The 17,325-nt window shown below is 39.2% G+C and overlaps 1 protein-coding gene across 4 annotated transcripts in view; it reads right to left on the bottom strand.

The window, feature by feature from the left end:
- MITF (melanocyte inducing transcription factor) overlaps positions 1 to 17,325 on the bottom strand; it is a 430,331-nt gene that overhangs the window by 36,540 nt on the left and 376,466 nt on the right. For all 4 annotated transcript variants that reach the window (XM_029601084.1, XM_029601083.1, XM_029601086.1 and 1 more), the window contains exons 3-5: positions 12,418 to 12,645; positions 10,234 to 10,392; positions 1,083 to 1,175 (exon numbers count right to left, since the gene is read on the bottom strand). In XM_029601084.1, the coding sequence (XP_029456944.1) occupies positions 1,083 to 1,175; positions 10,234 to 10,392; positions 12,418 to 12,645 (480 nt within the window). The remainder of the gene's footprint in view (positions 1 to 1,082; positions 1,176 to 10,233; positions 10,393 to 12,417; positions 12,646 to 17,325) is intronic.

The following is a 17,325-nucleotide window of genomic DNA, read 5'->3' as shown; positions in this document are numbered from 1 at the left end:
TGGTGAAACGTGCATATTTTAGCTAGTCGAAATTATGGCCAGCTGTTAGGCAGGCCGACCTTTTCTGAAAATTGACTTCTCTTCTATGACCAGCTTTTAACACAACTTTTCTTCTGCAATGGCTATCTCCACGTCTGATGCTCCACAGATCTCACTGGCAATTGTTCCTGCCTTAGCACAGTGAGTTCTCTGATGAAGCAATAGGAGACCATGGGGCTCAGTCTTCTGTGATTTTCTTCCTATTAGCACATCCTACTAAAACTGTATGAACTAAGTGTCCACACCATGTGTACCTTTTCCATTTGTAGTGCAAAGAAAACTTGGCTTCAGTTAATCCTTTCATTTTAAGTGCCTTCTCTTGGTCATTAAGAATCTTTTACTGACTGAGCTCCTTCTGTCTTGCAGGGCCTGGCTGCAAATGTTACGTAAAGCGCAGATGCCAGGTCTGAGGCTTTATATCAGGTCAGCTCTCATACCTGAAATTGCACTCTGCTGTTGCTGGGCTACTGAGCTGTGACCCTTTTTTCTCCACTGCTTTAAAGTTTTTAACAAAATTTTGCAATACTTTTCTTAGGGTAGCTTCCACAGGCCATTTCTCCTCTTCCCTCTTTTTCGGTCTCGGTGGATGGCAAATTCATTCTTGGCTGGTAACCTTGGGTCATCTCTAATCATATTCACAACATTGCTAAAGCGTGTTATTTCTTCCTCTATAACATCAGTAAACTGCACCCCCTTCTTTTCTGAGCATGCTACCAAAACACTCATCCACTCTCTAACCACCTCTCACTCAGATTACTACAATTTGCTCTTTGCTGGCACTCCCACAGAACCATCTTTCTCCACTGCAGTCTATTCAAAATTCAGCTGTATGACTGTTTGTCTTGACTAGATTGAAAGCTCCATGGGGAAGGGAATGTCTCCCAAGTATATCTATAGAGCATTGCCTATATCTATTAGCATTTCAAAAATAAGTAGCAGTAGTTGTAGTAATAAGGAAGATAGTCATACCATTTTTAAATACAGCATTTGATTATATCCTGCAAGCAACTTTCACTTGAAAAAAGAAAGAAAATGTACTATACCGTATTTGCCGTATATGCAGGATCCATCAAGCCAAGAATTTCTTCATTGTAACTAGACTCAAGACTAATTATATCATCAATGACATCATCCATCTGTTGCAGAAAATTGAAATAGATGTAATTTAGCATTCACCAAATCTATTAAATTTTCTCTCCAAACCTTAATAGTTTAATAAACCTACATTTTCGAAATGAGTACGCTTGCTCAATGTATTCTTTTAATGAAACTAAAATGCACTACTAACCTAGACATGCAACTTACTGTAAAATTTGCAGTAATATTCATGCAACTAAGGGAAATATAATGGTTCAGGCTCTTTAGCAGACGTGGTTGTTAGGTTATATACAGATGAGATTATTACGATTCTATAATGCTAACTTCACGTATACTTCTAATCCAGCAGCAAATTCGGACTCACTCTAGATTCATAGCAGAATATATTCACACCAGGAGGGGACTGGAAAGCAATTTCTACATTAGTCCTGGAGTAACTAATCCCCCTCAGGATGGTTTCACTCTGTAAATAACTATTCCAGGGCTAAGAAAAGTTGGATTAAAGGTATTTAAATGGAATCCAGAATGAAGTATGAACAGAAAAAAAAAACAATTCTACAATTAAACATAAGAATATAAGATATATCATGCTGGGTCAGACCAAGTTCTATCAAGCCCAGCTTCTTGTCTCTGATGGTGGTCAGTCTGGTTCACAAGTAACCAGAAGATCTCAAAAAGTAGAGATATGCAGGTCCAAGATGATGTTTCAATATTTTTTTTGTTGTTTTTCAGGTTGTTTAATGCTTTTTTTGATTTGGTTCATTTACTAAAATGAAAAAGACTTTATACCCCCCCCCCCTAAAAAAAACAAACAACAAAATGCACCTTCAGCCCAAAGACAAGTCTCAGGGCCCAGACAGAGCCCATCCATCCAGGGCCTCCCGTGCCCCTCTAAACCTCTTTCCAGCCATCAAAATCCCTTGATGCCCAGTCTACCAAGCTGGGCTTAGCCAGACCCCCTTTCAATCCCTCCAAAAATCACAGGTGTCAAGAACCTCCCAAGTCTCACTCACCTTTTCCATGAGTCCAGTCGAGGCATTGGAAAGAGGAGGAGTGATACCCACTCAATCCTGCCCAGACTTGGCAGTGCAAGTCCTCCTGAGTAGTGCTGAAGTGATGTTATTTTGGCACCTCTCTCAGATATGGATGGTGTGTCATGGCCTGGTTAAGCCCAGCCGGGTAAACTCAGGCCCTGAGGGTTATTGATGGTGGGAAAAAGGTTGAGGAGCCTAAGGAGGCCCAACTGGGCCAGCATAAGCCCCAAGTTTTATCTTGGAGATGGCCTTTCTACTCTCTCCCCCTAAAAAAATACCTTAAGATAGAAACATAGAAACATAGAAATGACGGCAGAAGAAGACCAAATGGCCCATGCAGTCTGCCCAGCAAGCTTTGCACATTTTTTTTCTCATACTTATCTGTTACTCTTGGCTCTTAGTAACCTTTTGGTTCTATTTCCCTTCCACCCCCACCATTAATGCAGAGAGCAGTGTTGAAACTGCATCTATGTGAAACATTTAGCTTAATTAGTTAGGGGTAGTAACCGCCGCAATAAGCAAGCTACACCCATGCTTATTTGTTTTCCCAAACTATGTAATTCAGTCCTTTTTGGTTGTCTGTATATAGATCCTCTTTTCTTCATTCCCCCTGCCGTTGAGGCAGAGAGTTATGCTGGACATGCATTGAAAGTGAAGCATCAGACTTTCTCCTCTGCCGTTGAAGCAGAGAGCCATGCTGGTTATGTGTGAAGCATCAGTCTTTCTCCCCTGCCGTTAAAGCAGAGAGCTATGCTGGATGTGTGTGAAGTATCAGTCTTTCTTCCCTTGCCATTGAAGCAGAGATGTTTGGGTATTTTTGTGAGAGACCATTTTTGGTTTGTTCCATTCAGAACAAGGTAAAAATCGCCTCATTGGTCCCATTTTAAACACTTGTATAAAACGAATGCACATCCCTACCAAAAGTTGATGTATTTCTTGGTACTTCTAAGGATAGCAATTCCCTAGTCTCCCTCGCTAATAATGTTTTATGGATGTTTTCTACAGGAACTTGGCCTAACCTCTTTTAAACCCAGCTAAGCTAGTTGCCCTGACCATGTTCGCTGGCAACAGATTCCACATCTCAATTGTGCAGAGTGAAAAAGATTATTCTATAGTTTGTTTACATCCGCTGATTGTTAGTTTCATGGAGTGTCCCCTTGTTTTAGTATTATTAGAAATGGTAAAAAAAATTCTTTATTTGCCCATTCCACCCCACTCATGATTTTACAAACTTCTATCATGGAGTCTTCTCAGTCATCTCTTTCCCAAGCTGAACAGCCATGTCCTGTGTAACCTCTGTTCATAGGGCAGCTGTTCCATCCCTTTAATTATTTTTGTTGCTCTTCTCTGCATGTTTTCTAGTTCTGTTATGTATTATTTGAAGTGTGGCAACCAAAACTGCACACAGTTCTCAAGGCGAGGTCACACCATGAATTGACATAAGCAATATGATATTTTCTGTTGTGTTCTCCATTCCTTTTTGGATCACTCCTAGCATTCTATTTGCATTTTTGACCCCTGCTCACACTAAGCTGAGTATTTCAATATTTTGTCTACAAGGATTCCAAGGTCCTTTTCCTGGATGGTGACTTCCAATGCAGAACCCAGCATTTTGTACCTGTAGCTAGGATTATTCTTCTCTATGTGCATCACTTTGCACTTGTTCATCTGCCTTTCAGATGCCCAGGCTCCTAGGCTCCCAAAGTCCTTCTGCAGTTCCTCCCAATCTGCTGTTTTAACAATTTTCAATAATTTTGTGTTATCTGTAAATTTGATCAGCTAGCTTGTTGTTCCCTTTTCTAGATCATTTATGAATATATTAAATAGCACGGGTCCCAGTTCCGATCCTTTTGGTAGTCTACTAATGACCTTTCTCCATCTGGAATACTTACCATTTAGTCGTACCCTGTTTCAACTAGTTGCCAAGCCACAATAGGACACTGCCTCCTATACCATGACTTTTTAATTTCCTGAGTAGTCTCTCATGGGAAACCTTGTCAAATGCCTTCTAAAACATTAAAATACACCATATCAACTAGCTCACCTTAATCTATATGTTTATTTACACCTTTAAAAAAATGTAATAGATTTGTAAGGCAAGACTTACCTTTGCTAAAACCGTGTTCCTAATGCAGCCAGCTAGATCCAGATTTTCAGGACAGGCTGATCCAGTCCTGGCTTTACCCCAATGTCTGCATGGACTTTTAGTCTTGCTTTTCTTAGGGAAATCAAAAGGAACATCAGATCTACAAGTCCATGCAGTCCGTGGGGAAAACCAGGACTGGATCAGCTTGAACTGATCCAGTCTTCCCAGGCTTCCCCATTAAGCCTTGCCTGTCTGTATGTCCAGTAATTTTGTTTTTAATAATAGCTTCTACTATTTTTCCCCAACACAGACGTCAAGCTGATCTATAGTTTCTCAGATCACACCTGAACCCCTTCTTAAAAATTAGCATTATATTGGCCACCCTCTAGTCTTCAAGTTTTGTGGCTTAAATGATAGGTTACAGATTACTAGTAATAGGTATGCAATTCCATATTTGAGTTCTATTAGGACTCTGGGTCCTGGTGATTTGTTACTCTTTAGTTTGTCAATTTGATCTATTACATCCTCCATTATCACAGAGTTTTTTTTTAGTTGCTTAGAATTTCCACCATCAAATATTTCTGGTGAGGGTATTTTCCCAACAACCTTCTCAATACAGACTGAGGCAAAAAAATCTATTCAATTTTTCTACTATTTACTTGTCCTCCCTGAGTATCCTTTTTGCTCTTCGGTCATCTAGCTGCCCAGTTGACTGCTTCACAAGCTTTTTGCTTCAAATCAAATTGAAAAAGTGTTATTAGTTTTTGACTCTATGGCAAGCTTCTTCTCAAATTTTCTCTTGGCCTGTTTTACTATTATTTTGCAGCTATCTTGCCAGTACTTATGCTCTTGACCATTTTTTGGTCTGCTTTCAGTTTTTTGAAAAATACCCTTTTGGTTTTAACTATCTTTTTCATCTTACTATTAAACCATGCTAGTAGTCATCTGGCTTTCCTTCAACCTTTTTTAATGTATGGAATACATTTTATTTGGGTTTTCAATATGCTATTTTTAAATAAAGTCCATGCCTCATGTAAACTTTTAACCTTGGCAACTGAGCCTCAATTTTTTTTTCTAAAAATGTCCTCATTCAATTATAATCTTCTTTTTAAACATTATGGGCCTGATTTTTAAAAGCATTTACTCAAGTAAATGGCTTTTGAATATTGCTACGATAGTATTTTACATTTACGTGTGCAGCTCTTTTGAAAATTACCTCCTATGTGTTACTGCAGTAGTTTTACTTACCATAATGACCTCCCTCCAGTGAACACATCAACTTTGATTGCTCTATGATTGCTATTATTAAGTGGCCCCACCACAGTAACCACTTGCACCAAGTCCTGCACACTACTAAGGATAAGAGCTAAAATAGCTCCTCCTTTCATTGGTTTTAGAATCAGCTGCTCCATGAAGCAGTCATTTATGACATCTAGAAACTTAACCTCTTTAGCATGTCCATTGAGATACTGACCCAATCAATACTGAAATAATTGAAATTTCCCATTATTACTGTGTTGCCAGTTTTATTTTCCTATCTAATTTTTGCTAGTATTTCATAGTCATCTTCATCTTGGCCAAGTGGATGGTAGTATAGACCCATTGCTATACTCTTACCCAGGGGTGGGCAATTCCGGTCCTCGAGGGCTGCAAACCAGTCGGGTTTTCAGGATATCCTTAATGAATATGCATGAGAGAGACCTGCATACACAGTGCCTCAGTTGTATGCAAATCTATTTCATGCATATTCATTAGGGGTATCCTGAAAACCCGACTGGTTTGCAGCCCTTGAGGACCGGACTTGCCCACCCCTGCTCTTACCTATCATATATGGTATTTCGGGATGTGCCATCGTTTTTCCCGAATTAGGCAATTTCAATGAAATTGCCTAATTTGGAATGCTTCTGGAGAACCAAAAAAGATGTAATTTTTTCCGAAATTTCAGAAAAAAATCATTTTTGGGTTAGCACACGCTAACTTCCGATAGTGCGCACTAATGTGGCGGAGTTAGCGTACGCTAACCCGAAAATCATGGCCCAGAAAAGAAAAACCCCGAACCGCGGGAAACACAAAATTCCCGCGGGGGGCCCTGAAATGAAGCCCGACATGATATAGCCACCCAAAGCACATCTCTAATGGTATTTCTATCCATAAGGATTCTACAGTACATTTTGTTTCCTGCAGGACATTCATCCTGCTTGTCTTTAAGCCATATTTTACATATAGTGCCACCCCTCCATCAATATGATCTGCCTTGTCCTGTCAACATCATTTATAACTTGGTGTCACAGTATCCCAATGGCTAGTTTTCATCATTATGTCTCTGAGATGCTTATTATGTCTATATCCTTACAAAATGAAATATATTCTAACTCCTCAATCTTACTTTTCAGACTTTGGGCATTCACATACAGACAATTTAAAGTATATTTTTATTTGCATTTGTGCTCACAACCTGCCTGATACAGACAATTTAGACCTATTCATATCGCCATGCTCATTATTTAACTCCATTTGGGTCACTTCAGCCCTTACCACAGCCTATCAGGATATTCTAACCTGTTTCGTCGGTATTCTTGGAAGATAATCAATCAGAATTGCATGATTCAAAGGGAGGTATCAAGGTTTCTCCCATGATTTAGTTAAAAAGCTGCTCTAGCTCCTTTCTAAATGTTGGTGCCAGGGGCTGGGTTTCACCCTGGTTAAGACGGAGCCTTTCTTATCTGAATGGGCTCCCCCATCTCCAGAATGTTCCCTGTTCTATCAAATCTAAAGACCTCAACCCTGTACCATTTTCTCATCCATGCATTGAGACTCTAGAGCTCTGTCTGAACTTTGAGGTCCTGCGTATGCCACAGGGAGATGAAAATACTACCCTGGAGGTTCTGGATTTCAATTTTCTATCTAAAAGCCTAAATTTAGCCTCCAGAACCTCCCTCCTGCACTTTCCTTTGTCATTGGTGCTCACATGTACCATGACAACTGGCTCCTCCCCAGTGCTCTCTAAAATTCTATCTAGGTGACATGAGAGGTCTTATCTTTGAGCCAGGCAAGCAAGTTACTTAATGAGTCCCACGTCCACCAGCCACCCAGCTATCTTCATTTCCAATAACTGAATCACCAAATATAACAATATTTCTAACTCTTCCCTCCTGGGTACATGCCCCTAGAGACACATCCACAGAGTATTTCCACAATGTGACAAGAACAAGCATTGAAACCAAACTAATTAATCCAGAACAAATCACTGTATGAAATAATTAAGGCGTAAAAGGGATGGTATGTGAATGCAGAATAAGACACATTCTCAAATTAATTTCCTTTCTAAAACAGCAAACCAGCCGCTACAATACAAAATAATTCAATCTGCAAAATTTTCTAAGTCTCAAAAGAGCAATTCATTTGTATTTTTTTTTTTTTTTTTTATGGGGGCAGTTTTTTTGCTGTTCACATTGGGACAAAGTCCGTGCATACTTTTTCACAGCAGGCTGTGCACCAGTTTTCCCAAAAAAATGCATGAGCGTACTTTCCCTTTGAATGCTGCATGGAGACAAAGTACGAGCGGCCACCTGAACCTGTAGATATTTTTTTTTTTGCTGGAAAGGCGGTCAGGTAGATTTTGAAAATGCCATCTGACATTTTTCCTCCCTGGACGCTAAACCACTCATGGGAACGCCTCTTCAAAATGCGGCTAAAAGTCTATGTGGAAGGTGAGGAATTTTCAGTCGGCTGATTAACGTGAGCAACACGTTTTCTCCCCGCATATTCAGCTTCGAAGGGATCATAGACATTTTTAATATCTGACCCTCCTGTTACTGAACTCATCTACAAATGTTAAAAAAACAAACTCTTAACGGATATATAACTTCAGTTAGAGAAAGTAACACTTGGTCATCTGTTAAATGCAAGGAGTTACAAAACTGCTATGCAGTGCAATAAACTTCTAAACAGAGAACTTTAATTCAACTAATCTAGAAACTTCTTTTTTTTTGATGGCCTCAATTCTGCAGTACTGTTGACCTGCATAGATGGCCAAGCATCAGGAGAAATTCATGCAGCAGAAAACGATCAAACTAACTGAAGAAGATATTTGGTTCTGGCCCATGGAGATTTGCTTCCTCCATAACCTACAGCGTGTTTCCAAATAAAGGTAAGCAACCCATAATCAAGCAGGCAAAATTCTTGCATAACATAGCCCTGGGTGACAATATTGAATAAAGACCCCAAAATATTTTCATTTTTCCTCCATAATGTATATCATATAATGGGATTTTTTTTTCGTTCTATCCAGAGCTCAAAGTCCGAGGGTAAATATTAACTGTGTTAGGTGTACAATTTTTCAAAGCAAAAATAGGCATGTACTTTTATTTTGAATACTGTCCAAGGGAAAAAATGTACCAACACAGATTTGCACTTCCTTTTTCTGTAGATACTTTTTATTATTACCAAAACTACAAAAATAGTTTTGAAAATCCAAAACTATTCAAAGTTTCTCCCCTAACCTAACCCTACCCTAGGTTGACCTCAACTACAATGCAGGTAAAAATATAGAACTATGTACATACTTTTACCTGCATACACTGTGGGCAATTTTCAACGGGCTGATTCATTTGGGTAAAACGTTTTTTTTACTTATGGAAAGAAGCATTCCATTTACTATGCTTGCATTTCCATTGACATCTTTGGAATAAAGTTATAGTGGCCCAATGTGGAAAGAAAGCTGACTGCTGACCTAGGCCCCTAAAGTTAGGAAGATTTTCAGCCTAACTTAGGACCCTAAGTTTTGGGCTGAAAATTTCTACAACTTTGAGTCCCAAGAACTAAGGTCTCGCTATTTATTTGGCATCCAAACACAGAAAATAATCACTAGGCACTTAACTTCCTTTCCCTAACATTACTCCATCCATTTTTAAGGTTCCTATATTTAGGTGCTCCGAACACCTTAAATTAGGCGCTTATATTTTTTTGAATATAGGTCCCATAGTTTATAATGAAAAAAACCTGTGTGAGCCTTTGAGAATAACTTGTGTTCTTTTCTCCCCATGCAACCACTTCATTAATCTTGCAAAAGCTGCACTCCCAAAAGAGATCACACACACACACACACATATATCTCAAGCTAAAATCTAAATATTATCGGTAATTGGTTAGTGTGATACTATTCATATGTTGGATTTCTAATCTTTGAATGGTGAAATCCAATTCAATGAATATTAAACTGTGATACAGACTGAAGGAGCTTGGGAAAAGGCATCGCCCCCACAATTTAATCAGCTAGAAATTCAGGGAACAAGGTTAGAATAATAGTAACAATAACAGGTGCTAGAATCCAAATGTAGCAGGTTTGCATTATATTAACCTCATCCATTGTGTGTTTCTGTACAGTGTTGTGCATATTTGGTATGCGCTACATAAATGATATAATAATAATAATAATCAAAACCCATGCATGCAGCTCCCTGATACATGTAAAGCAAGAATATGGGCCATTTTGGCTAAGATCAAGTGCAAAGTCTGAGCTGAGGTCCTACCCCCTTCTTGGTCTTTTGGCTGTGTCTGAGAACCTGAACAGCATGGAATGGGAGCTAGGAAGGGGGTTTAATGCCCTGTCACCTTGGCCCACTGCAGGCATGATATTATCTGAACCTTCGCCAAACCAGGAGGGTTAAACCTCCGGCTGAAAAAACATGAATGTAGCAATAACAGCTAAAGAGTGGATTTGGGAAAATTTATTTTTAGAATTTGGAAATGTGGTCAGACTAAACATGCATAACTTATTTCAAAGAAGTGTACAGATATAACAAACACAATATATTAGGAAAAGAAAGACAGGAAACTTAGAATTAAGAGCAAAAGAGATAAGCTGATATATGCCACCTACATAGCACATTTGGTTTAAAGGTTTGCCAAGGCACAGCTCTCTCACTCGAAGGCAGAAACCTAAATCAAAAGAAAGATACAGAAACTTTCAGTTACCTTTGATATGGTGCTTGTTTTCTTCAAAATATTCTCGTTGGATGCAAAACCACAATGTGTATCCGCTTTGTAATTCCAAGCCCATTCATCATGCTCCGGGAGTGACATCAACATCGAAGGTTCCTGCACTGAGGTATATGCAGGATTCATGGTTTTTGGCTGGTAAGAAAAAATGTTTTTAAAATGGTAGCATTATCCGCCAAACCAAACATCAAAACACCTTTAACATTTACTTATCTGAGTGACTCGTAAGCAAACAGCCAAAAGCTGGGAAACCTACATACAGCTTACTATTGAATTTCCTTCCTCTTCTGCTGCTCCAGACCCTCCTTCCTTCCCTCCATGTACACATTTGCTAGCATATTCTGAGCAGAGAGTCAGTACAATGGATGTGCTATTTAGCACTGTATTTAGTGTATAGTCATGGTTTTTGCCTTCCTTTGGACTACCACGGAGAGAAAGAGAGCTGTCTGGTAATCGGAAGAAAGTGCAAACTCAGTGAACCTCTGGCTCTCCTTTCAACATAACCAAATGTGCAAATAGCCATGAGCAAAATCTCAACACCAGAAGTAAAAGTCTGAACAAATACCTTACATTCAATCTGGCTGATTTTAAAAGCGCTACGCACGCCAAACCCGGGAGATTCGCACTTGACTCAGCCTGGTGCGCACTACACGAGCTTTAACAACCGAGCGAGTATGCATGAATCTCCTGGTACGTGTACAAAGCAAAAAGTTTTTAAAAAGAGGTGGTGCATGGGCAATGTCTGTATCATGAAGTCTGTGCGTAGGTATTTACACGCACAAGTGCACGCTGGGGTCCCCTACCATGTAACTTTACTTCTGCTATGGACGGCGTGTAAGTAATACAATAAAAACAAGTCTAGTCAGCGGGGTTTTAAGGGTCAGGGCTAATAGGATAAAAGGGAGGCAAGTTAGTTAGGGGGTTTAGGAAGTCCTTTCCTTTACTGAGGCAAACTGGGAGCAAACTGGGGAAACAGGTAATTGCGTTGATGTGTGTACTTACGAAAATCCCTCCACTTATGCGATCAAGGCAGCATTTGCGTGCACATGCACGCGTCAATATAAAGTCGTGCGCACGTGTACACGCATGTAGATGATTTTAGAACAGGTGCATGTATACGTGCATATACACGCGTATGTTATAAAATCGCCGTGTCCATGTACGCGAGACGCAAACATGCGCGGGTCGTAAAATTCACCTCAACGTGTACTGTGCTGATGTTGTCATCTTTTCAGCTGCCTTTGCTTAGCTTGTTCACTGCCATAAAAAATTAGCTTGCAGGGGTACTCCAAAGCCCATATTTGTGGTCAGATTCATCAAGGAGTTTTTCCCCACAGAAATGGGAGAAAAAAATCCTTAGCGAATTGGCCCTTTGCAGCCATTAGATAGGAAAAAAATTACTGTCTCCTCACATCCTCCCTTACTCCTGACATGTTAAATCTGAAAGGAGAACCATGCTGCAAGGCATCTTGTTATGTATGTCACATCTATGTAAGATTAACCTCATTTCTAGCTTCATTTTATGTGGTTTGCAGGATAAATACTGTAACAAAATACACCACAATAAAATGGCTTAGCACTCATAAAAAGTCATGTAAATTCTGCTCTGCAAAGACATCAGATGGTGCTAAGAGAATGGTGAAAGTGTTGCTTTAGATAAAATGACAACACAAATGCCACTTTTTTTTTTTTTTTTTAAAGAAACTTAAAAAACGTGTTATATATGTATATTACATCTTAATGCTCTAGAAGGAAGCTCTATCTGGAACAATGCAAATCTTAAGAAAAACACTGACATTAAATTTGACAGTGTACCATCTTATCCAACATAGTCTGGATTCAAAAATGAGGTTCATTCCTGTCATGATATGTGCAACACAAACCTTGGAGACCCTGACCCCCAAAGAGGATGGTAAAAAGTGCTGCTTTAGTTAAACTGGCCTTTAGCACAAATTCCAAGCTTCTTTTCTTTTTTTCAAGCGCTATGCAACTATGTATAAAAGTTATGAGACAGGATTCCAGTAAGGGGGGCAGGGAGTAATCAAAAATACTGAAAAAAAAGAATATAAAATAATGCAGAAGCAGATGAAAGAAAAAAAAAAAACCAAACAAACAAACAGATAGCACAAGTCAAACACACAGCACAAGAAGAACTGTTACCTCTTTTTCACAGCTGGAGTTCAGAGTAAGCATGGCCATTGGACTGTTGGGCGCACTGCTTCCAGGCCCAGGTGGCATGACGTGGTCAACAGGTTGGTTCGGGCAGGGCAAGCTCAGAGCTTGGCTGCCATGTTTCGTTCCTAAAGTGGTAGAAAGGTACTGCTTCACCTGCTGCCTCTGGGCTTGCTGAATGTGGTACTTAGTCGGATTTTCAAGGTGAGTCTGCACCTGACAATAAAATAAACAGTTGTACGTTGGGTGATATCTACAGCGTGAACATGGAAGACAGATTTACGGCATTCCAGAATGAAATAACTGCATTTCGCTCACATCAGGTAGAAGTGCTTAAAGGCTTTAACTTAACATGAAGCCTAAAAATAAAAAAAAGTCCATATTTCCATTGAACTGTGGCATGGATTACTAGCAACAATTGAATTCTGTGATTTCAAGAAAGATGAGGTTTTCAGATCATGCTGTTAACAATAATTTACTTAAGCGCAATGGACGTGCTTTTGCAAGAGAGTTTCATAGTCCACTGTTTCAGAAGCCTAAAATGACATGAAATGATGCATTTTTTACATTCTTTGGTATTACAAATACTTAAAGCCTGGCTCAAATTTGTATAGTTTCTCTGCTAATAGGATTGTTCAAGACTTTTCAAGTCCTTGCTAATAGAGTACTGGAACACTGCAAACATTAAATTGGTTTATTTGACCCTTATTTAGTATTTTTGTAATCTCTCTATCAAACATTTTGTTTTCAAATGTGTCTTCCTAATACTACTTAGCATTATTCAAAACATGCATACTTTTGAGTGTGTCTGTATTCTATCTAGATAAAAATATACACACAAATAGATACAGTCATAAAAATACTATCTTCCAATGCTTGATCACATTAAACATCACAGAAGTATATATATTCCTTTACCAAACAAAACCAACTAGTTTGCCTTTTAACAGTCAATTTCAGCAATCAGAGACTAGGGGGAAAAGGAGGGCTATAATTTCTAATATGGCAAGGCTGTTTGAGGTAGTTCTGACATATGTGTATATGTGTGTTAGTTTCTCTGTGTGCGTGTGTGTATACACACACACGCACACAGATATAAAATATATATATATATATATATATATATATAAAGAGAGGGGGAGAGAGATAAATATATATAGATATATATCTTCATAGTGAAAAGATATATTCACATTGCCACAAAATTTACATATCTATGCTAGATACATAGATAGCTGGAGATACATATATATATATATATATATAGAGAGAGAGAGAGAGAGAGAGAGAGAGAGAGGGGACGCATTTTGATAAAAGTACTATAAATATATACACATATATTTCTATGTTATGCACTGAATCTAAGCATACTGTCAATGATTTTTCAGCTAAACACTGGCATGCATATATACAAATAAAATAACCTACCTGGTATTGATTATAGTCAAGCATTTCTAGTACACTACAATTAATTTTCTCTAGCTGCCAAATCCTTTATAAATATATATATATACACACATTCACACACACACACAAAACCTATATACTGCTCCCTATCCAAGGTCTTATAAGTGGGAACATCCTAAGTTATGCAAGCACCACACAGGGAACTTCATTATAGCAGCACAGCTTATAATAACCTAAGCTAATTAGTTATGCAAGTAAAGAGACAAACAGTTCATACAAGGGGTTTTTTGGAATCTATGCAAGTTGAGCCCTAAATTTTGTTGCTTTTTTTTTTTTTCATGGTTTTGACGTCACGCTATTCCATTAACATAAAAGGACCTTTTTTTAGTGATGGGCTATCAAAGTCGGATTGAAAGCTAGCTCCAGGCGAGCTCACTATTCATCTTTCGTTCCAGTTGTACTAACATACAATGGCTTCTCTTTTATGGTCGGGTTAAAAGTTATATACTTACTTTAAAAAGCAGACATTGCCTTAAAATGGCAACACATGAGTTTACTCTGCACGTGTACAAGCAGCGATCAGAGGAGTATGGCAGCTGCTCAATTATTTGTGTGAAGCTACAAACAAAAGAAATCCTGCCTTTATGAAAACACTTCAGCAAAGAGATTTTGGTTAGGTGCTGTTAAAGGTCATCTCCTCAATATATTTTTGTATCAGGTACTCTATTAACAGAAATAACAAAGGGACCTTACATTCTATATCAGGGTAATTTTCAATAGCCCACAGAGGGGCCGATGCAATACAGTGCGTTCAGCCGAGCACACTGTTTAACCCACAGTTGGATGCGGGTTGTGTAGGCGCGTCCGCAGCCCCTTATGCTATAAGGGGCTGCGGACGCGCCCCTTACAGCATAAGGGGCGCATCCGCATACGCATAGAGCAGGCGTTAATTTCTGAGCATCCAATACGCATAGAGCAGGCGTTAATTTCTGAGCATCCCAAAAAGTTGTACAGAAAAGCAGAAAAGTTGTACAGAAAAGCAGTATAGAAAATACTGCTTTTCTATACATCCTCCGACTTAATATCGTGGCAATATTAAGTCAGAGGAACAAAAGATTTTTTTTAAAAATGGGTTTTTTTAAAGTGCCGGTGGTCAGGTTCAGGAAACAGGTTCAACTCAGATAACCAGCGTCCAGTTCAACTCAGTTAACCAGCGTCCATTTTCCGAACCCTTGGCTGTGCGCCGATTAGGAAAACTGTTCCAAATATCGCTTTGGTTTTTTTTGCAGGATTTTCTGCTTGGCGCCACAGCAGTGCACATAAATATAACATATATAAACTGTTGTGATATTTTTACTTCAAAAGACTGTATTTTGAGTGTCCTTTTTCCATGTAAAAATCAGATGATCTGAGATTCTCTATAGAGGGCATGTGGAAGATTCTGGACAGTGCCAATCTTCGAGAAATGCAATTTAAGATTCTTCATAAGCTGTATTTTCCCCCCCTTAAGGGCAAAATGGATTAGGATACAGATTGGAAACTGTCCTAAATGTGGATCTGTGGAGGGTACATTGTTTATGGACCTGTACGGTGATACATCCGATCTGGGAGCAGGTCTTTCCTCATATTTCAACTTGGGCGGAAGACACGATGTCTCTAATGGCTATAGTTGGCTTGCTTGACATCTTGGATGATAATGATGTGTCTGATAAATACTTGGTTTTATTTGTGCAGAAAGCTTGTTATATGGTTAAGAAATGTTAGAGCTGTTCAGGGCATACCATGTGATTATGTTGCATGGTTGCGATAAATATTTCTGTAATTTTGTCAATATTTGTTTTTGATTCATAGCAGTGGTGGATGTTTAGATCTTATGCATGTCAATATTTGTTTTTGATCCATAGCAGTGGTGGATGTTTAGATCTTATGCATATTTTTAAATTGTGTGTGGATAGGGTTATGGTGAAGGAAGGACTGGGCACAAGCCTTGCACTGGCCCTGACTGGAAAAAGAATACATAATAAATATTAAAAAAAAACCCAAAATGAAGAATGGGAGCACAGCAATTATTCACACAGGGCAGCAAAAAAGCTAGCACGGCTTTATGGGTCGTAACTCCTAATATGGAACCTAAAATTGGATAACTGCAGTTCCCTATCTGCATCATTTTGCACTTATACACATTAAATTTAATTTGCCATTTAGATGCCCAGTCTACTAGTCTTGCAAAGTCCTCCTGAAACTTCTCACAGTCTGCTTGTGATTTAACAACTTAGAATAATTTTGTGTCATCTGCAAATTTGATCATCTGGTTCCCTTTTCCAGATCATTTTTAAATATATTAAAAAGCACCAGTCCCAGTACAGATGATAACTTCTCATGATAGATCCGGTAGTGGCCCACAGCGCGGGCTATGCCGAGAATCAGTGTAGTCGTGGATAGAGAAGTGCAGGAGGTTAGCTGAGCTGAGTAGATGAGGGTACTCACTCCGAAACGTAGAAGGTGGTCTGCTGAGGTGAGCACAGTAGTGGCCCAAGGCATGGGGTACACCGGAGGTTCCGTCAGCAAGCTGGTAGAAAGCGGAGTGTACTCACAAAGCTGAACGAGGCTGGGTCCCAAATAGGCTAGATGGATTCTCCAGGCAGGTAAGCTCTCCGAGGAGTAGACAGTCAGGACGCGACAAGGCCCCCGAAGAGCGGGTACCTAAAGCGTCCAAGTACCAGAGTGCTGGAACAAGGTTCAGAGTTGCGAGAGCAAAGCTTCTCCAGAGGAGAAAACTTTACCTCCCTAGCATTTCCTGATGTGACATTTATCCAGTCAATACTGGGACACTTGAAATTTCCCATTATTACTGTGCTGCCAAATTAGTTAGCGTCCATAATTTCTGTTAGCATTTCAAAGTCCGTCTGTTCATTCTGGCAAGGTGGATCCCTTCACACAAGAAATTTCTATACTTAAAGATTCCACAGTGCATTTATTCTCCTGCAGTAACTTTATCCTGTTTGACTCTATGCTATCCCTAACATACAGCACCACCACCAACTCTATCATTGCAATATTATTTGTATTTTGGTATAACACTGTCCCATTGGTTCCTTGTTCCACTCTGTTTCTGAGATGCCAATTATGTCTACCTCTTCATTCAATGTTATACATTGTAATTTGCCCATCTTACTTTTTAGACTTTTAGCATTTGCATAGAGACATTTCAAGGTGTGTTTGTTTATATATATACAAGATTCTTAGCAATTGACAGGGACACATTTGAATCTCTCTATCGGGATGCTCTAACTCCCCTGTTTTATTAGTACCCTTCAAAGATACCTCCCTTCAAACCATACATTGATGAGAAACTTCCCCATGTTCTAGTTAAAAGTTGCTCTCTCTCTCTCTTTCTTAAATGTTGGTGCCAGCAATCTGGTTTCACCCTGTTTAAGATAGAACCCATCCTTTTGGAATAGTCTCCCACTTTTCCAAAATGTTGCCCAG

Source organism: Rhinatrema bivittatum, chromosome 4, assembly GCF_901001135.1.
Source record: "Rhinatrema bivittatum chromosome 4, aRhiBiv1.1, whole genome shotgun sequence".
Lineage (NCBI taxonomy): Eukaryota > Metazoa > Chordata > Amphibia > Gymnophiona > Rhinatrematidae > Rhinatrema > Rhinatrema bivittatum.
Note: the sequence above shows the minus strand (reverse complement) of the source record. Positions and strands in the feature narration are given on the sequence as shown.